This window comes from Mobula hypostoma, chromosome 28 (assembly GCF_963921235.1).
Source record: "Mobula hypostoma chromosome 28, sMobHyp1.1, whole genome shotgun sequence".
Taxonomy (NCBI): Eukaryota; Metazoa; Chordata; class Chondrichthyes; order Myliobatiformes; family Myliobatidae; genus Mobula; species Mobula hypostoma.
The window spans coordinates 1,706,134-1,728,616 of NC_086124.1; the positions used below are offsets into that span (position 1 = coordinate 1,706,134).

At 45.2% G+C, this 22,483-nt stretch overlaps 1 protein-coding gene across 1 annotated transcript in view; it reads left to right on the forward strand.

Annotated features, from left to right (window-relative positions):
• Positions 1-22,483, forward strand: part of dcdc2b (doublecortin domain containing 2B) — a 63,561-nt gene that overhangs the window by 10,514 nt on the left and 30,564 nt on the right. Inside the window, exons 2-6 of the mRNA XM_063034766.1 lie at positions 4,937-4,994; positions 9,337-9,413; positions 13,032-13,163; positions 19,569-19,715; positions 21,860-21,899. Of these exons, the coding sequence (XP_062890836.1) occupies positions 4,937-4,994; positions 9,337-9,413; positions 13,032-13,163; positions 19,569-19,715; positions 21,860-21,899 (454 nt within the window). The remainder of the gene's footprint in view (positions 1-4,936; positions 4,995-9,336; positions 9,414-13,031; positions 13,164-19,568; positions 19,716-21,859; positions 21,900-22,483) is intronic.

Genomic DNA, 22,483 nt, shown 5'->3' on the forward strand with positions numbered 1-22,483 from the left:
GTGGACAAGTGCAATGCACTTTGTAAGTACTTAATTGGATAGGAAATACTTTGGCACGTCCAAAGTCATCAAAGGCTTTACATCATTAGACATTCGGTATGTCACCAACGACTCTGGCAAATTTCTACAGATAAACCATGGACAGCATTCTAACAGGTTGTATCACTGTCCGGTATCGAGGCACCAGTGCTCCCTCCCCCCTCCCTTCCCCTCGCCCTCTAACTCTCTCCCTCTGCAGTTCACGTTCTGATGTGTTTCTGGTCTCTGGTTGCTCCTTTCTCTGTTGTTAATTTGGACGATTTTGATCGGGACGGTCTGCAGATAACGAACACTGAGCTGAACTGAATATGCCTGGAACATTGATTCTGTTTTTTATTTTCTGTGTTTTTCGCGTGTTTTTTGTTGCCGTTTGGGTAAATTTTTTTGTTGCCGTTTGGGTGAATATTTTTGTTGCCGTTTGGGTGAATATTTTTGTTGCCGTTTGGGTGATTTTTTTTGTTGCTGTTTGGGTGATTTTTTTTGTTGCTGTTTGGGTGATTTTTTTGTGTATGGTGCGGTTTAATGCTTTTTTTTAATGGGTTCCATGGTTTTCTTTGTTTTGAGGCTGTCTGTGGGGAAGATGAATCTCAGGGTTTATACTCCATACTTACTTTGATAATAACTACACTTTGAACCATTAAGGACCCTTGCCATCCGGTGCATGCCCTCATGTCATCAGCAGCCTGAGGAGCAACACTTAACATTTTAGGAGCAACTTCTTCCCCTCCCTCATGATATTTCTGAACAGTCCACGAACCCATGAACATCAGCTCGCTATTTTATTCCCTTTTTTGCCCTACTTATATATATTTTTAATACATTCCTCGCTGTAACTTACAGAATATTTTACAAATTGCACTGTACTACCGCTGCAAAACAACAAGTTTCATGAGATATGCCAATGATAACCAACTGGATTGTGATTCTGAGAGCCCCTATACAAAAGTAGTTCTCTTTTCCTTGTATGGTAGCCTTTTGTAACTTTGATTCTGCTTGTCGTAGCTGTCAGTTTGACGTGATTAACAATTGCTGTTGCTTGCTCAGTTTCTGCGCCGACTTCCTGGACAACCTGACGCCTTGTCAAAGAATTTATTTTTTAAAATACAGCATCTCATTTCGGCCAGAGCCATAAAGACAAGCCCTGGCTTGCGGTGAAATATAATGGACAGTTCCATGGCTCCAAACACCACGGTCATAAAGTCAGAAATAATTTAAGATCACAGGGCAGAATTAGCATCTGTCCAGCCTCTCTTGTAAAGTTCTATTTGCATCTTGTTTTCGCTTGTGGGATCAGGCTGTCACTGATAGCACGGGGCATGATTGCTTACCCCTAACCATCTGGGTGCAACCACCTTCTTGGCCCAACGTGCCCACTTGGTGAAGCTGCTCCCAGAGGGGATGGTTGATCTGACACAAATAATGAGACCGTCCAGCAGACATAAACTCAGGAGATTCTGCAGAAGCTGGAAATCCTGAGCATCACAACACAAAATGCTGGCAGAACTCAGCAACAGTCAACATTCTGGGCCAAGACCCTTCTTCAGAACATTTAGATTAGATTATGAGGACAGGCAGTACTCTTTTATTGTCATTTAGTAATGCATGCATTAAGAAATGATACAATATTCCTCCGGTGTGATATCACGGAAACACAGGACAGACCAAGACTGAAAAACTAACAAAACCACATAATTATAACATATAGTTACAACAGTGCAACAATACCATAACTTGATGAAGAACAGGCCATGGGCACGGTAAAAAAGTTCAAAGTCTCTTGAAAGTCCCACATCTCACGCAGACGGGAGAAGGAAGAAAACTCTCCCTGCAATGCCCGCCCACAGTCCGACTCTGAGTCGTCCGAAAACTTCGAACCCCCGGCCAGCCCTCTGACACTGAGTACCGAGCACCATCTCTGCCAAGCGCTTGGACCTCAGCCTCGGTCGCCAGCAGCAGGCAAAACCAGGGATTTTGGGGCCTTCCCTCCGGAGATTCTCGATGGCACAGTAGCAGCGGCAGCAAACCGAGCATCTCAGAAATTTCTCCAGATGTTGCTATGCTTCTCACGTCTGTCTCCATCAAATCAGGATTGTGCACGGCATCCTACTTACAAATATGACATCATTTCACCGGAGAGCTGCGCGCGCTGCGTCGCGCCGCCATCTTCTCCTCCTACCTCCCGCCAGAGGGTGGAGAATCTGTGAATTTGTTGCCTGTGAAGGCCAAGTCATTGGGCACCTTTAAGGCAGAGGATGATAGAGTTTTGATTGGTCAAGGCATGAAGGGATGAGGAGAAGCAAGGAGATTGGGGCTGAGACAGAAAATGGATCGGCTCTGATGAAATGGTGGAGCAGAGTCGATGGGCCAAATGGCCTAGTTCTGTTCCTATATCTTATGGTCTTATGGAAAGGAAGGGGGCAGAAGCCAGAATAAGAAGGTGGGAGAGGGGAAGGAGTACAAGCTGGCAGGCGATAGGTGAGACCAGGTAAGCGGGCAGGTAAGTGGGTGGGGGAGGGAGGTGAATTAAGAAGCTGAGAGGGGATAGGAAGAATAGGTAAAGGGCTGAAGAAGAAGGAATCTGATAGGACAGGACGGTGGACCATGGAAGAAAGGAAGGAGGAGGGAACTAGAGGAAGAGAAGGGGTGAGAAGGTAACAAGAATGGGGGATGAAAAAGAAGAGAAGAGGAAAGGAAGCAGGAATCACCAGAAGTTGGAGAAATCGACGTTGCCACCGTCAGGATGGACTATAAGGTGTTGCTCCTCCAACCTGAGTTTGGCCTCGTCATGGCAGCAGAGGAGGCTATGCACTGACATGTCGAGATGGGAACAGGGATCGGAAATGAAATGTGAAGCCACCGGGAGATTCTGCCTCTGGCAGTGGAGGGAGTGGAGGTGCTCAGCAAAGTGGATCTTTGGTGCCTTCCTTGTGGAGCCTGAGAGGAACGGCCATGTACCGGTCAGGTGTTTACGATGTGTCACGATCATCATCACCACTTAATGAACTGAATTTAGATGCCACAGCTGTGGCGGTACAACACGATGCATTCCTCTAGACTGTTAATCAGGGCCTGCGGATGACCGGATTCTCAATATTTGTATCCGATTCCACTTTGTAAATGGAATAACTGGCTGCATCAGTAGCTGCTAAAATGAAGAAAGCAATGGTATTTTATTTTATTTCCCCATATGATATTGCTTCTTACTTTGATATGAAATCCAGCTTGGAGGCACCTCTTTGTATTTTAGTTGCAGTGATGTAATGCAGGTGATTTGGTGATTTTATTTATTTATTGAGATACAGTGTGGAACAAACCCTTCTGGCACTTCGAGCCAGACTGCCCAGCAATCCCCCGAGCTAACCCCAGCCTAGTCACGGGACAACTTACAATGACCAGTTAACCTACCAGTCGATACGTCTTTGGACTGTGAGAGGAAACCGGAGCACCCAGAGGAAACCCATGCAGTCACGGGGAGAACGTACAAACTCTTTCCAGACAGGGGTGGGAGTTGAACCTGGGCCACTGGTACTGTGAAGGGTTGTGCTAACCACTAAGCATCTTCATGTTTGAAGATATTCAATTTTCTTTTGGGGACAGAAATGAAAGATTGTGGGAGTAGGCAGTTTAAATGGTTCAGCACAGATTAGATGAGCTGAAGGTCCTGGTTCTGTGCTGTGTTTCTCTATGACTCTATTAAAGATGAGCTTTATTTGTCACACATACACCAAACATCAAGACTTACAACAGATACAAATGCATTGTTTACGCCAAGAACCATCATGGTCCGAGGATGTGCTGGGGCCAGCCTGCGAGGGTCACTACGCTTCCACTGTCAACATAACATGCCCAACATACTGACTCTTACTAATTCGCACATCTTTGGAATTTGGGAGGAAACCAGAGCACCCAGAGGAAACCCTCACAGTCATGGGCAGAACGTACAAACTCCTTACCGACAGCATGGGAATTGAACCCAGGTTGCTGCTGATATGTAAAGTTCAAAGTAAATTTATTATCAAAGTACGTATATGTCACCATATTCAACCCTGAGGTTCATTTTCATCTGGGCATACTCAACCAATCTACAGAATAGTAACTATAACAGAATCAATGAAAGACCGCCCAACTGGGACATTCAGCCAGAGTGCAGAAGACAACAAATTGTGCAAATGTAAAAAGAGAAAACAATAATAATAAACAATAAATAAGCAATACATATTGACAACATGAGATGAGGAGTCCTTGACAATGAGTCTGTTGGATGTGGGAACATTTCAATGATGGGGCAAATGAAGTTGAGTGAAGTTTGGTTCAAGAACCTGATGGTTGATGGGTAGCAACTGTTCCTGTGGCTCCCGAGGTCCTTGGACCTTCTTCCTGATGGCAGCAACGAGAAGAGAGCATGTCCTGGGTGTTTCTGCGATGAGGACTAGCTCTTTCAAAGGAGGGAGGTTAGGGCACTCCTTTCCTCCGCTGGCCTGCAGGCCACCCTCGGGCAAGGTGTAGCACCTGCTTAGCCCCCACCACCCCACCGATCAGGGTCAAGTGAAGCCATGGGAGCAGGTGGTGGATGGTCATACGAGCAGCCGGTGCACATCGCAAGTCCTGGTTATGCGGCCAATGACATCAGGCAGACAATCTCTGAAGAGTATTGATAATGTCGGGGGGGGGTCACCCCGTACGGTGACCCCCGTATTGTAAAGACACTGGCCAGAAGAAGGTAACGGCAAACCACTTCTGTAGGAAAATTTGCCAAGAACAATCATGGTCACTCATGTCACATGACATGCCACGTAAGGAAGGAATGAATGTATCTTGTTACTGAAGCCTCTTTTGAAAAACTAAGGACTTTCTGCTGCCCCCTTACAATTTCTTCACTTATTCTTTCTTCCATTAGTTACTTACAACAAAGGAGTCAAAAACCGAATGGAACCAGAAGGAAAAACGAGGTGGTGGTGAGTCTCAAGATCATATTCCAGAGATGTTTTGTTTGTGGCTGCGAAGTGTACACACTACAGAGTAATGCCAACTGCACCATAGTTATTGCTGCTGCTAATGGAGACGAAACTCTGACTGTGCCTTTGCACATTTCCTCAGTCTCGTTGTTCAAGTGAAACCTGTCAAATGGTGAAAGGCCTTGATGGAATAGATGTGGAGAGGATGTTCCCAATGGTGGGGGAGACCAGCATCAGAATAGAGGGGCATCCTTTTAGAACGGAGATGAGGAGGAATTTCTTCAGCCAGGGAGTAGTGAATCTGTGGAATTCATTGCCACAGGCATCTGTGGAGACCAAGTCACTGGGTATATTTAAGGCCGAGGTTGATAGATTCTTGATTGGTCGGGGATGAAGGATATGGAGAGAAGGCAAGAGATTGGGGCTGAGAAGGAAATAGATCAACCATGATGAACTGGTGGAGCAGACTTGATGGGATGAATGGCCTAATTCTGTTCCTATACTTCATGGTCTCAGTCAAAGGAATGGACGAGGACAAAGGGTTAATACGTTACTAACACAGTAGTAATGTTGTGGACACCATGTGATCCCTTGGTGATTATCTAAGTGAAGTACGTGGTGCCCATATTAATGGAGATCGAATGTTAAGCAGCTGCTCCTCACTCACATGTCCACATGTTGGTTATTCTGGGGACATACGGCACTGTACTTGGGATTCAGAGCGAGTGAGACCACAGGTCAGTGAATATTGACCCGTCTGTGGGGTTGGCTACTGGGACTGTTCATTGTGCATCTCGCTTCATTGTTAAATCAGCCAATTGATATATTAGACCTTGAATTTATACAATGCAAATATTAGCTCTTGATAATTTAATGCATTTTAATAATTTACTTTCAGCCATACTTTTCCATTAATTCATTTATTTTGAATGAATTAGCATCTTTGTTAAGATAACACAGGCATGCCAAGGTTTTCTGTTAGATATCCTCTGACATGGGAGGGTATATTCAGGATAATTTCTCTGGATTTTCCAAGAGCAATAAGGCAGGAAGCTTCCCAGTCTGCCCCTCACGCTTGTTTAGCATTCCCTGAAACTGGGAATTTCATTAATACTGTACATCTTCCCCAGCTGTCCTGGCATCCTATCCAATGTTAATAGCCCAACAGTTCAAATTAAATTTATTATCAAAGCAGACCCATGTCACCATCTACATCCCGGACTTTCATTTTCTTGTGGGCAGTTAGAAATAGAATCGATGAAAGATCACACCCCACAAGATAGGCAAACTAACAATGTGCAAAGGACAAACTGTGCAAATACAAGAAGAAAACAACACAATAATAATAATAAATAATCAACAAATATGGAGAACATAAGACGAAGAGTCCTTGAAAGTGAGTCCACAGGTTGTGGAACAGTTCAGTGATGGGGTGAGTGAAATTGAGTAAAGTTATCCCCTCTGCTTCAAAAGCCTGATGGCTGCAGGGTAATAACTGTTCCTGAACCTGGTGATGTGAGTCCTGAGGCCCCTGTACCTTCCACCTGATGACAGCAGTGAGAAGGGAGCATGTCCTGGGTGATGGGGGTCCCTGATAATCCAATTTCCCATTCTACCATAATCAACTTTCACCTATACTTTGAGATTCTAACCTTGGAGCTACATTTGTCACTTTCAAAACATTATAAGATTCAATATTTTGCTCATTTTCCCCTTGGAGCCTTTTGTAATAAGCCATGTATTCAAAGGTGACTTATTTCACATGAGCAGATCTAATTTGTGGCAGTGGGATTATGTGTATTTCTGGTTGCCCCCCTACAGGAAGGATGTGATGGGGACTTTAAAAAGGAAGAGGTTCACCGGTGTGCAGCCAGGATCAGAGAGTATAGGAGAGGTTGAACAATTGGCTTGTTTTTTCTGGAGTGGCAGAGCTAAGGGGAGATCTGATAGAGGTTTACAAGATTATGAGAGGCATAGATAGAGCAGACAGACAGCATCTTTTTCCCAGGGATGAAATGTCTAATACCAGAGAGCATGCATTGAAGGTGAGAGGGGGTAATTTCAAAGGAGACCTGAAGGGCAAGTTGTTTTTTTTTAAAAACACAGGGTGGTGGGTGCCTGGAATGCCTTGTTGGGGTGGTGGTAGAGGCAGGTACATTAGGGATTTTTAAGAAACATTTAGATAGGCATGTGAATGTGATGAAAATGGAGGAATATGGACATTGTGCGGGCAGATGGGATTAGTTTAATTGGCCATTTGATTGGGTCAGTACAACATTGTGGGCTGAAGGACCTGTTCCTGTACTGTACAGTTCGATGTTCTGTGGTCTCTGTTCTAGAGGGCATGTACACAAGGTGAGAGGGGGAAGTTGAAAGGTGATGCATGGGGCAGGAACGTTTACACCGTGAATGGTTGTGGTGGTATGTGCCTGTCATGGAGTGCCAGGGCTGCTGGTGGCCAGAGCTGTGCTGGGAGTACAAATCCACCTTCAGCATCGTCCTGGGGATAGTGGGAGAGAGGGAGAGGGAAAGGAGAGGGAGCAGGGCTGGAATGAGGTCATTTGAACTCAATTGTTCTTGGGACAAACTGCAACGTGTCCAGGCTTGCTCCCGTGTAATGTATAGTTTCACTTTGGAACTGATAAAGATCTGCTTTGCTCACTCAACAATAATCGAGAATATTTTTCTTCAACTGTCCTGTTTTTGGAAATAATTCAATTAGCATTTGGTGCCTGGAGTTTATTTATGTTATTTAGAGATTAGGCAGGGTAACAGGACATTCTGGCCCTACGAGCCTGTACTGCCCAATTACACCCATAGCTGTTCTCTGCAGGTGTCTTTAGGTGAAGGACAGGCTGTGGGACTGATCTGGCACCTTTCTTCTCCCTTACCGACATGCTTCAACATATTCCGTCCTCCCTTCGTCCAGTCCCCATGTCCGGTCATTGGACTACCATTTTCATCCCACCCACCCTCCTTCCTGCTCAGCATGTCCAGTCACGGCACACAGAACGCAGGCCTGTGCAGCCCAGCAGCAGGCTGTTTGGCCCACAATGTTGTGATGAACTAATTAAATTAGTAATCAAATGCCCAACTGAACTCATCCCTTCTGTCTGCACAATATTCATTTCGCTCCAATCTCTGCACTCTCAGTTGCCTTTCTAAGAGTCTTTTGATTGTCCCTATTGCATTTTCTTTCACCACCATCCCAGAGGGCACATTCTAGGCATTGGTGTAAAAAAACTGGCCCGCACATTTCCTGTCACTGTCACAATGGGGCATTGGGAACAGACCCAAATGTGAGACACAGACACAGGGTCTTGGGTCTTGAGCTTGGTTGTGGGATCCTCAAGGCTTGGGTGTCCTGGAGCTCAGAGACAGACTGGGAACTGAACATCAACATAGAGCCAGGACTTATCCTAAGGCAAACCAAGACTCAACTTCATCTCCATACCAAGGTGGGACAGGTCCCTCCGTCAGGTAACAGCCGAATAGCCTGACTTACCCAACAGAGGCGAGGACAAGACAAGACAGATCCCCCCACAGGGCAACAGCAAAACAGCCTGACTTACCCCACAGAGGCAAGGGCAAGACAAGACAGATTCCCCTGCAGGGCAATAGTAAAATGGCCTGTCTTACCCCATGGAGGCCAGGACAAGATGAGACAACACCAAAGAACAACAGACAGTTCCATCTCTGCTCCAAGTCTCAGTTCAGCCCGCAACCTCAGCTGGCTACAGAAACAGCTGGATCCCTACCTAGCTCAGAGTGCCTGGCAGCCACTCAGCTGGCCCGAGAAACAGCCAAATCCATACCGCAAAGACAGCTCCGACTACTGACAGCAAGGCTCCATGAGAGGATGGTTCCCCAACACAGCCTAAAGATAGCAATTGGCTGCTCTAGCCTTCCAGCGGGCAGCTTGCTCCCAGGGGATTTTGACAAAACAAACCACCAGCTCACACTCAACCCCAAGGCTACTTATATTCCAAGCCCCAAGATGGGAATCAGGTGCCTATGGTTAACACAAACAAGGGACAGCTGGAAGACCAGGGGCCCTGAGTCCACGGACTGGACCATGAACCGGAATGCGGACTTCACGGACCGGACCATGACAGTCACTTTAAATGCATTCTCTTTGATATTAGACATTTCAGCTCTGGTAAAATGATGCCTGGTGCCTACCCTATCGATGCCTCTCATTATCTATTAGACGTCTCGGGTTTCCCCTCCACTTCCACCATTCCAGAGCAGAAAATCCTCTGCCCCACAGCTAATTCTTTATCTAAAATAATTCACTTAATGAAAGCGATTATCCCGAATCTTCTTTAAAACTTTCTTGCAGACAAGAGCTGTTTACCCAAACAGAAGAGACGTCTCGGCCCGTTGGAGGAAGTACATGCAGATGCCTTGCATAGTGAAGTAAGTTCCTTGAAATTTACATGCTGGCTGTCTTAGGTATGTCACCAAAGGCACTCACAAACTTCTACAGATGTGGAGAGCATTCTAACTGGCTGCATCACCGTCTGGTATGTGGGGCCAGTGGGGTGGGGGGGGGTACTACACAGGGTTGAAATAAGCTGCAGAAAGTTGGGAACTCAGCTCCATCATGGGCACCAGCCTCCGTTGTATCCAGGACACCTTCAATAGGCGATGCAACAAAAAGGCAGCATAGATCATTAAAGACCCCCATTACCCAGGGTCCAATATACTTTCTATGTACACAGTCATTTATAATCATTATCATCCTGTATTGCTGCTGCATGGCAATAAATTTCACGACATATGGCAGAGATATTGAGTCTGAGTGTGAGTCTGATTCTGTCTGAGTCTGATTGAGTCTGAGTTTTATTGAGTCTGAGTCTGAGTCTGAATCTCTAGTCTGTCTGAATCTGAACCTGAGTCTGAGTCTGAGTTTGTCTGAGTCTGTCCGAGTCCAAGTCTGAGTCTCTCTGTTTGAATTTGAATCTGAGTTTGAGTCTGAGTCTATGTCTGAGTCTGAATCAGCCCGAGTCCAAGTCTATCTGAGTCTTAGTCTGAGTCTGTTCAAGTCTGACTGAGTCTGAGGTTGAATCTGAGATTGAGTTTGAGTCTGAGTCTGAGTCTATCTGAGTCTGTCGGAGCCCGTCTGAGTCAGTCCGAGTCCAAGTCTATCTGAGTCTGAGTCTAACACCGACACGCCTTGTCCAGAATCAGGCAGATTTTCTCCATTGTATATCACATGAAATTTGACATTTTGTGCCATCAGTGCAGTCCAAAGGCATACAATTCAGAGATTCAAGATAGATTTATATAAGCATGTATGCAGTACACAACCCTGAGACCCATCTTCCTGTAGACAGCCCTGAAACAAAGAAACAGCATGGAAAATTACAATAAATTTCATCATAAATAAATAGTGCAAAAAAAGAAATAGTGAGGTAGTATTCACAGATTCATGGACTGTTCGGAAAGCTGAAGGCGGAGGGATAGAAGCTGTTCCTGGATTGCTGAGTGAGGGTCTTCAGGCTCGGGAAGAGCGTGTGTCCTGGAGGGCGAGAGTCCTTCGCACTGGATGCTGCTTTGCTGAGGCACCACCTTCTGAAGGTTGGTACAGGTACACGGTTACGGTCCGAGTGCAGACGGAGAGGCACTGAAGATTGGTGCAGGTACACGGTTACGGTCCGAGCGCAGACGGAGAGGCACTGAAGATTGGTGCAGGTACACGGTTACGGTCGGAGCGCAGACGGAGAGGCACTGAAGATTGGTGCAGGTACACGGTTACGGTCGGAGCGCAGACGGAGAGGCACTGAAGATTGGTGCAGGTACACGGTTACGGTCGGAGCGCAGACGGAGAGGCACTGAAGATTGGTGCAGGTACACGGTTACGGTCCGAGCGTAGACGGAGAGGCACTGAAGATTGGTACAGGTACACGGTTACGGTTGGAGCGCAGACGGAGAGGCACTGAAGATTGGTACAGGTACACGGTTACGGTCCGAGCGCAGACGGAGAGGCACTGAAGTGGATGGACAGTTCACTGACTTCTGATAAGAACTGTGCAGGAAGAAGGAAAAACATTCGGCCGACCGGGCTATTAACTAAAACTCTCAAACTGAAAGCTAATACCAACACTGTGGCTAGGTAGCAGTAAGATATTACTAAGTGAATATGGTGTCAGTCGAAAGAGTAATCTTCTTTCCCAGAATGAGGGCAAAGATGAGCAGGGAGTGTTGATGTTGATCATGTCTTGATGAGACAGAAGTGAGAGGAAGGGAATGAGATACGACCACAACCAAACACTAATTGGCTGAAACATACATTCTCGCGACTATGAATGCCGAACATGTTCCATAGCCTGCCTGGGAGGATGTGCAGACCCCACAGCTGGGTCTGTGGCTGTGAAAAAGACATCCTCAATGGTGCCCTGAAGGATCTGGCTGAGCGTACAACCCTCTGCAGCTTTTTCCAATCCTCTGCGTTGGAGTCTCCACACTAGACAGTGATGCAAGCAGAATGCTCTCCCATCGTATATCTGAGCTGAGCTTTGGGTGATGTATCAAATCTCCTCAGATTCCAGATGAAGTAGAGCCTCTGGTGTGGCTTCTTCATGATTGCATCAATGTGTTCGGCCCAGGATAGTTAGCCTGAGGTATTGACAGCCAAGAACTTGAAACTGTTCAGCCTTTCCACACTAATCCCTCGATGAGGACTGGTGGGTGTTCCCTTGACTTCCCCTTTCTGAAGTTCACAATTAGTTTCTTGGTCTTGCTGGCAAGATTGAGTGCAAGGTTGACATTGCAACACCACTCAACCAGCTGATCTAGCTCACTATTGTGTAACTGGTCATTGTTATCTGATATTTTACCAACAACACGTGTCATCTGTGATATTTTGGCATTTGAATTGTGTTCAGTCAAGCAGTGTAGAGATAGTAGAAATGTGGACTGAGCAGTCATCCCTGAGATCTCTTTACGATAGTCTCTAAGTGAAAAGCAAGCTTTAGAGGAGCAAATCTGTAGAGAGATTGCAGACTGTTGCAAGAAACATAAGGTTGTCATTGTATATGACTTTGACTTTCCACATATTGACTGGGAATCCCATACTGTAAAAGCACCAGGTGGGATAGAGTTCGTCAAATGTGGTCAGGAAAGTTTCCTTCATCAGTGCGTAGGGTCCCAGCTAGAGAGTGTGATACTGGATCTCCTACGAGACAGGGCAGGTGACAGAAGCTTGTGTAGGGGAACACTTTGCACCTAGTGATCATAACGCCAAAACGAGGAATTCTGCAGATGCTGGAAATTCAAGCAACACACATCAAAGTTGCTGGTGAACGCAGCAGGCCAGGCAGCATCTCTGACGAAGGGTCTCGGCCCGAAACATCGACTGTACCTCTTCCTAGAGATGCTGCCTGGCCTGCTGCATTCACCAGCAACTTTGATCTGTGTTGGTTGACCATAATGCCATTAGTTTCATTTTAACTATGGAGGATAGGTCTTCTCCTCAGGTTGAGATTCTAATTTGGAGAAAGGCTAATTTTGATGGTATCAGAAAGGATCGGGCAAGTGTGGATTGGGACAGGCTGTTTTCTGGCAAAGGTGTACTTGGTAAGTGGGAGGCCTTCAAAAGTGAAATTTTGAGAGTACAGAGTTTGTATGTTCCTGTCAGAATAAAAGGCAAGGATAATAAATTTAGGAAATATTGGGTCAATATTGAGGAGATGTGCAGCAGATATAAGGGGGTAGGAACAAATTGAGGAGTATACGAAATACAAGAGAACACTTAAGAGGGGAGTCAGGAGGGCTAAAAGAAGGCGTGAGGTGGCTCTAGGAAACACGGTGAAGGAGAATCTCTTAAAAGTTGTCATTTTACCTGCTTCAACTACTTCCTCTGGCAGCTCATTCCACATACGTACCACCTTCAGGGTGAAAAAGCTGTCCCTCAGGTTCCCAGTTAATCTTTCCCCTCTCACCCTATGACCCTGTGCCCTCTGGTTCTGAATTCTCCAGCATTTTGTGTGTGTTGTGTCTGCATTCCCGTGATTATTCCGTGTTACTTTCCAGTATTTTTAGGAATGGGGACTTGCTGAGCCCACCATTTCGGTTAATTATTCCCAAGCACGTGATGCCGGACTGGGAGAAAATTCTCGCCATGATAACGGAGAAAGCAAATATCCGCACTGGAGCTGTCCGTCGGTGAGTATTCCTGGAAAACTATGGACTGGTTATCTCCCGGTATCTCCAAGTTACAAAATAATCGGATTTTACTTTTCTACTGTTTTACAACTTTAGCTGATCTTTTTATATATTCACTTTTTTATTGAGCGTCTATCGGAAGTCATGGGGGTAGATTTAGTGCTTGCTTCTATCTGGCTAATCTATTTCAGATTTAGCTTTAGGCTTTTGGGGTGGGGGCTTCACTTTTTAGTTTTTTTCTTCCTGGGCGACACTTATATTATTGAAGTATTTTTTGCGTCCTCTCTCTCGGTTTCTCATGTTTACTATGTTCCCTTTCCGGGTTTGTGGGTTGATCCTGTTGTCAATCCTCCCCTTATTTGAGGATTGACTTTAGGTGTTATGGATTCTACTATTAATTTTGTCCCTTGGAATACTAATGGTCTTAATCATCCAATTAAAAGGAAAAAAATTTTCAAAGTACAACATTCCGGAGACTTAAAGCACATATTCTATTTTTACAAGAGACCCATGTGCGGAAGGGGGACAGATCACGATTTTTTAAGTTCTGGAAGGATCAACATTAGCATTCGAATTCCAATGCCAAAATTAGAGGAGTTTATATTTTCATAGATCCCTCAATTACATTTGTGCAACAGGATATTATCTCTGATCCGAATGGTAGATTTTTACTGGTTAGTGGTTTACTCTTTAATAAAAAGGTAGTTCTGGTTAACGTTTATGGTCCAAACTCGGACTGTCCGGAATTTTATAATTCGTTATTTTAATTTCTTTCGATGTAACACTTAAGTGTAACAAAATCTCCAAACTAACTTATCTATCACGGTGTGCACTGGCAATGACTGAAGCCAAGTGCAGAGGAGAGACAGACTTCCTTGTGGAGACAGTGACCAGGGTTTATTCATTAGAGTCCCAACAAAACTATGGTGGCTCAGCCAAGCAACGTTGTGAATTGTAACATTCTCAAAACTAGGACCCAGTCATAAGCTCTAATCAGGAGTTTTGTCAAATAATCACAGAACGTGGAAAACCTGTGCCAGTCCAAATCAATTTAATAAGATTAAGCAGGAGCACCGGGCATTAACAATTCTCATTAAACTAACAATTGACGAATTCAGGTGCTCTAGAAACCTTGGAGCCCAACGCTTTCCGGCTCCCCACACAGGCCGGAAGATCTCATTACACTGACAGGAAACGTAGAGGAGGCTTGACCCAAAGCAGAGAAGGTTTAGCGGTGAGCGATAACTTTAACCATTGACCATGAAATAACAAGATTTCACAAAACAAGGGAGAGCAGAGACGAATCAGAACAGGCAACAAGGTAACTGAAGGCCAGGAGCAACTGGCTGAGGATGGCTGGTCTGATGGGTGAACAAGGACTGTGGATGAGAACTGGGATTAAACAGGCTGCAGGTGACAAGTTAGAAATAAGCGGCAAGTGAATCCTATTAGCTGGGTAGAGACTGGGAGGTGTTGCGTGTGCAGGCCTTAAATCTGGATGTAAGAGGCACAGGTTTGAAAAAGGATGAGGCAGAATTCTCAAACACTGATCTGAAATTTCTCATCGGGCACCAAATCAAAGGTGTTGGAGATGTGGTCTGGCATTTGGATGGAATTGTACATGGCACATCCGCTGATTACTCCCCTTCTCCTGGGAACAAAGTGGCACGTAATACCATTGAAAATGAAAGACATGCTGTCCCTCACCAAGAATGACATAAGACATTGGAGCAGAATTCGCCCATTCAGCCCATTGAGTCTGCTTCACCATTCCATCACGGGGAATTAATCCCCCCCCCAGCCCCCCAGCCCCCCAGCCCCATTCTCCTGCCTTATCCCCGTAACCTTTGATGCCCTTATTAATCAAGAACATATCAATCCTCACTTTCAATATACCAGATGAATTGGCATACATACTGTCTGTGGCAATGAATTCCACAGATTCACCACCCTTTGGCTAAAGAAATTCCTCCTCATCTCTGTTCTAATTGGACATCTCCCTATTCTGAGGCTGTGTCCTCTGGTCCCAGGCTTCCCCACTATAAGAAGCATCCTCACCATATGCACTCTATCTAGGTCTTTGAATATTCGATAGGTTTCAATAAGATTCCCCCCCCCCCAATTCTTCAATGAGTACAGGCCCAGAGTCAACAAACAGTCCTCACATGTTAACCCTTTCATTTGCCAGAATCATTCTTGTGAACCTCCTCTGGATCTTCTTCAAAGTCAACACACCTTTTTTTTAGATAAGGGGTCCAAACTCCAAGTGCGGTCTGACCAATGCCACATAAAGCCTCAGCATTACATCCTTGCTCTTATATTCTAGTCCTCTCAAAATGAATGCTAACATTTCCTTTTCCCTCCTTACTATTAACCCAATCTGCACGTTAACCTTTAGGGAATCCTGCACAAGGATCCAGAGTCCCTTTGCATCTCTGAGTTTTGAAGTTTCTCCCTGTTTTAGAAATAGTCTATGCCTTTACTCCTTCTACCAAAGGCATGATTACACACTTCCCTACACTATACTCCAGGTGCCACTTCTTTGCCCAAGTCCTTCTGCAGACTCCCTGCTTCCTCAACACTCCCTGTCCATCCATCTACCTTCGTATCATCTGCAAACGTGGCCACAAGGCCATCAATTCCGTCATCCTAATCATTGACAATAACATGAAAAGAAATGGTTCCAACACAGACCCCTGTGGAACACCACTAGCCACTGGCAGCCTACCAGAAAATACTCCCTTTATTTCCACTCTTTGCCTCCTGCCAGTCAGCTAATGTTCTCTCAATGTTAGCACCTTTCCTGTAATACCAGGGCTCATTACTTGTTAAGCAGCCTCACGTGTGGCATCTTGTCAAAGGCCTTCTGAAAATCCAAGCAACCAACATCCACTAACTCTCCTTTCTCTATCCTGCTTGATATTTCATTAAAGAATCCCAACAGATTTGTCAGGCAAGAATTCCCCTGAAGGAAACCATGATGAATTTGGCCTATTTTGCAAGTGCCTCAAAGTACCCTGAAACCTTATCCATTGGAGTCAGGCTAACAACCCTATCATTTCCTTTCTTCTGTCTCCCTCTCTTAAAGAGTGAAATGACATTTGTAATTTTCCAGTCCTCCAGAACCATTTCAGAATCTATTGATTCTTGAAAGATCATTACTAAAGCCTCAATAATCTCTTCAGCTGCCTCTTTCAGAACCCTGGAGTGTAGTCCATCTGGTCCAGGTGACTTATCTACCCTCAGACCTTTTGGTTTCCCAAGCACCTTCTTCTTATTAATAACAACTACACTCACTTCTGCTCCCTGATACTCTTGAATTCTTGGCATGCTGCTAGTGTCTTCCACAATGAAGAATGACGCAGAATACTTAATAAATTGTCTGCCATTTCCTCATCCCCCATTATGACCTGTCCAGCATCATTTTCCAGTGGCCCAATATCCACTCTCACTTCTTTTTTACTCTATATATCTGAAAATCTTTTGGTATTCCTTTTTACATAATTGGCTAGCATACTTTCACTTTTCAACTTTTTTGCTCTAACATATGCCCTCGCTTTTGATTTTATGCTGTCTTTGAGTTCCCTTGCCAGCCACTGTTGCCTTATCCTCTCTTTAGAATACTTCTTCTGTGGGATGTATCTATCCTTTGCCTTGTGAGCTGCTGTCAGAAGTCTGACATCATCCCTGCTGGTGTCCTTTTCCAATCAACTCTGACCATCTCCCCTCTTATGCCTCTGTAATCCCCTTTACTCCAGTGTAATACTGATACATCTGAGTTTATATTCTCCCACTCAAATGGCAGGGTGAATAGAGTTATAGAGAAGTATAGCACAGGAAAGGCCCTTCGGCCCATCTAGTCCATGCCAAAACTATTTAAACTGCCTTCTCCTATCAATCTGCACCAGGACCATCGCCCTCCAAATCCCTACCATCCATGTACCTATCCAAAATTCTCTTAAACGTTGAAATCAAGCTCACGTACACCACTTGCACTGGACCACATTGTCATGACCCTCTGAGTGAAGAAGTTTTCCCTCATGTTCCTCTTAAACTTCTCACCTTTCACCCCTAACCCATGATCTCTGGTTGTTGTCCCACCCAACCTCAGCGGAAAAAGCCTGCTTGCAATTACCCTAACAATGCCCCTCATAATATGGTACACCTCTATCAAATCTCCTCTCAAACTTCTATGTTCTAAAGAATACAGTCCTAACCTATTCAATCTTTCCTTATAACTCAGGTCCTCCAGATCCAGCAACATCCTTGTAAGTTTTCTCTGTACTCTTTCAATCTCATTTACATCATTCCTGTAGGTAGGTGACCAAAAGTGCACATAATACTCCAATTTAGGCCTCACCAATGTCTTGTACAACTTCAACACAACATTCCATCTGCTGTACTCAATACATTGATTTATGAAGGCCAACGTTCCCAAAGCTTTCTTAATGACCCTATCTACCTGTGACACCACTTTCAATTAATTATATACCTGTATTACCAGATCCCTTTGTTTTTCCACGCTCCTCTGTGCCTATCATTCACTGTGTAAGTCCTACCCTGGTTGGTCCTACTGAAGTGCAAAACCTCGCACTTGTCTGCATGGAATTCCATCTGCCAATTCTCCAGCTGATGCAGATCACTCTGCAAGCTATGATAGCCTTCCTCACAGTCCACAAGAACACCCAGTCTTGGTATCATCTGCAAATTTGCTGATCCAGTTCACCACATTATCATCCAGATCATTGATATTAGATGACAAACAACCAAAGAACACAGCATTGATCCCTGCAGCACACCTGTAGTCACAGGCCTCCAGTTGGAGAGGCAGCCCTCTACTGCCACTCTGTGGCTTTTCCCAATGTCTAATCCAATTTACTACCTCATCCTGGATGTTGAGTGACTGAACCTTCTTGGTCAGCCTCCCATGCGGGAACTTGTCAAATGCCTTGCTAAGGTCCATGTAGACAGCATCCACTGCTTTGCCTTCATCCACTTTCCTGGTAACTTCCTCAAAAAAACTCTGTAAGGTTGGATAGCCATGCACGAAACCATGCTGACTACCCTTAATCAGTACATGTCTATCCAATACTTATATATCTGGTCCCTTAGTATTGTGATCACTGCCTCCTAAGGGTTCTTTTACCTTAAGTTCCCTAATTAAATCTGGTTCATTACACAAAACACAATCCAGAAATGCCTTTCACCTAGTGGGCTCAATCACAAGCTGCTCTAAAAAGCCATCTCGCAAATTCTACAAATTCCCTCTCTTTGGAACCAGCACCAACCTGATTTTTCCAATCTACCTGCATATTGAAATCCCCCGTGACTGTCATAACATTGCACTTTTAACATGCCTTTCCGCTCTCCCATTGTAATTTGTATCCCACATCCTTGCTACTGTTTGGAGGCCTGAATATAACTCCCATCAGGGTCTTTTTACCCTTGCAGTTTCTTAACTCTACCCAAAGGATTCTACGTCTTCTGATCCTATGTCACCTCTTTCCAAGGATTTGATTTCATTTTTTACCATCAAAGCCACCACGTTCCCTCTGCCCACCTGCCTGTCCTTCCAATACAATGTGTATCCTTGGACGTTAAGCTCCCAACTATGACCATCTTTCAGCCACGACTCAGTGATGCCCGCAACATCATACCTGCAAATCTCTAGCTGCGCTACAAGATCACCTAGCTTGTTCCATGTGCTGTGTGCATTCAAATATAACACCATCAGTCATGTATTCATCGTCCTTTTTGATCTTGCCCCCAAGGTTGCCCTTCAAATCCATTAAAAGCCTTAAGTTCGCGGACAACACAACTGTAGCAAATCTCATATCTAATAATGGTGCGACCTGCTTTCGAAGAGAGGTAGATGTCTTGCAGCATGGTGGGCTCCTAACGACTTGGAGATTCATGCCATCAAGACAGTGGAAATGACTTGCTATGTATGCCCACAAAAGAATGAGTCTCGGGGTTGTATATGGTGACATATATGGACTTTGATAATAAATTTACTTTGAACTTTGAACTTAAAAAATATATAAATACATAAGATTTGCTCATATCCATAGATTGATTGTACACACATCAGGTAACACTAGGTACAGCTGTGTCTGTACATACGTTGACGGTCAGGGGTCAGGAAATGATAAAGTAGTGCTGGTGGGCTTGTTCAGTGGGTGGTGTTGATCAGCCTTACTGTTTGGGAAAAGTGACCGTTTTTGCGTCCACTGGTCCTGGTGTGGATACTATGCAGCCTCCCTCCCTGATGGAAGTGGGACAAACAGTCCACGAGCAGAGTGTGTGGGACCCTTCATGGTATTGATGAATCAGGAACTGATTTTTAAGAACTCCTTTGGTGGTCTATAATTTCACCCTGAGTAAGAGACACCTCATTCGCCTCAGGCTTTGTACGACAGAGGGTCAGGTGATGAAGAATGGAGCTCAGCTGGAGAGTGGACAATATTACGTGGCTGTTGGGTCGGAAAAGTTCAAAAATCTGCCTTACCTTGAACTCTTAGTTTCCAAATCGTCCCTTCAAAATGCTCTCAGGTAAGGTCACTTCCTGTGTGGGGTTTGGTCTGTTTTAAAACATTGCTTCATAGTTTATACTTACCCGCTTTGATCAGGGGACTAATTGGGGGTGAAATTCCACTTACATTGGTAAATGAGTATTTGTCTCCCTTCCTTCATGATCACTGACCTGAAAACTAAATTGCAATCTCATAAATCACACCCAGTTCGACATTTCCACAGACTAGCACTGAGCCGATATCAGTCCAGTCTCTGATAAAGATACTAAACAGGGGAACTGGAAAGCCGGCTGTAATCTGACCAAAGCATGCAGCAGATATTGTGAGTAACATGGGTAGATGATCTCCTACTGAGTCTCCATACTGCTCTAAGTGACCGTGGTGCCACAGATGTCCCAGGCACTGAACCATCTGATGTCACTCACACCCATCACCTGAGAAGCACTGAACCTTGACGCCTTCCAGACTCAACTACACCCAGGTCCACAGGTAGAACTTCCAGACCCAATCACACCCAGGTCCACAGGTACACCTTCCAGACCCAAACACACCCAGTTCCACAGATACAACTGTCAGACCCAAACACACCCAGGTCCACAGGTACACCTTCCAGACCCAACCACACCCAGGTCCACAGGTACACCTTCCAGACCCAACCACACCCAGGTCCACAGGTAGAACTTCCAGATCCAACCACACCCAGGTCCACAGGTAGACCTTCCAGATCCAACCACACCCAGGTCCACAGGTAGAACTTCCAGACCCAACCGCATCCAGGTTGACAGGACTTGAAGCTTATTAATTAGTTTTGAACATCTCCATATGGAGGTGGTAACAATCCAGAGTTCCTGGAGTGCAAGGGGAGTTAAGTCAAATGCAACATCCACAAAATGCTGGAGACCTCAGCAGGTCAGTTGGCATCGATTGCAGTGGTGGGTGGGGGTGGGGGTGTAATAAACAGTCGATATTTCAGGCTGAGAACCTTCACCAGAACTGCAAAGGAAGGGGACAGAGCCAGAGTAAAACAGCAGGGGTAGGGGGAGGAATGAAAACTGGCAAGTGATTGTTGAGACCAGGTCATGGTATGGGAAAGGAAAGGGGTGATGAAGTAGTAAGCTTGGAGTTGATGGGTGAAGGAGGTAAGGGGTTGAAGAAGAAAGAATCTGATAGGAGAGGACTAGTGACCATGTGAGGAAGGGAAGGAGGAGGTGAAGCAGAAAGAGGTGATAGGCAGGTGAGGAGAAGAGAAGAGGTGAGATAGGAATCAGAATGGGGAGTGGAAAAGGGAGAAGGGGAAGAGAGGAGTAATTACTGGTAGTTAGAGAAAACAATGTTCATGCCATTCAGTTGGAGGCTACCCAGACAGAATATGAGGTGTTGCTCATCCAACCTGGATGTGAGAGCTTTAGAGAGGGTTAAAGATTAAAGTCTGTCACAAGCCATGTGAGACCATCAGGCTGGTGCTTATGCTGGTTTCCGTGGCGTGAAGCGACTGAGAGTATGAGACTCCCCCCCCCCCCCCGTATAGGACGCCAGTCTATCGCGAAGTTCACCCCCAGCATTTTGCCAGTACCCATTCTCAGCTGGGTAGACTGGAGCATTGTGTGTGGTTCAGTGCCTTGCTCAAGGACACACGTGCTCGAACCCACGACCTTCAGACCGCTGGTCCAACGCCCTAACCACTTGACCACGCGCCACACTTTACAGAGGGTACAGAGGAGATTTACCAGGATGCTGCCTGGATTGGGAATGTGCCCTATGGAGAAAGGGTGAGTGAGCTAGGGGTTTTCTCTTTGCAGCGAAGGAGCATGATATAGAGCTGTATAAGTTGATGAGAAGCATAGACAGCAAGGACAATCAGCTCATTTTTTCCCAGGGAGGAAATGGGTCATACCCGAGGACATACTTTTCAGGAGATTGGAGGAAAGAAGATGGAGGCTGAGTGCAAGGTGATCGAGGATGAAAGGTGACTTGAGCGAGGTGTACAAGGCGTCAATGTTTTAGATGTCTTGCTGAATCTCTGCCTCCTGAGAAAATAGAGGCGCTGTCGTGCTTCCTTCGTAATTGCACTTACATGCTGGGGCCAGGATAGAACCCCTGAAATAACAACGTTGAGGAATTCAAAGTTGCTAACCCTCTCCACCTCGGATCCTTTTTTTCCAGACATCAAGAAATGATGAGATGCAAGAACCGTGGCAAAGAGGTAAGTTTCCGTTAAACGGGCACGTTGGGAATCCGAACTGTTCTCTGAGACCCAGGGTAACCTGTGGCGGCCGGAATCCCACTTGCCAAAAATCTTTCCAACACATTGGCTACAGACCTGCCTGTATGGTGGAATTGGAATTGGGTTATTATTGTCATGATCCAAGTTGCAGTGGGAATGTTTGTGCGCCATCCGGACAGATCATGTAAGCGTCAGCAAACTGAGGTAGTATGAAGAAAAAACACAATGCAGAATATAATGTTTGCAGAATTTAGATTTTTCAACATCTGTAGAATCTCTTGTGTTGCAGAATAAACTGTTACATTACAGAGAAAGTACAGTGTAGGTAGGTATTGATAATGGCTGGGCTTACCCGTCTTGTTAAGACACTGCCCAGAAGAAGGCAATGGCAAACCACTTCTGTAGGAAAATTTGCCAAGAACAATCATGGTCATGGGAAGATGACATTGACACGACTCATAATGAATGAATGAATGACTGAATTATTGAATGTTACCTTGGAAATAATTCTGGGAATTTAGCATAGTGAGGATACAGTACATACTGAACAGATGGAGTGACGA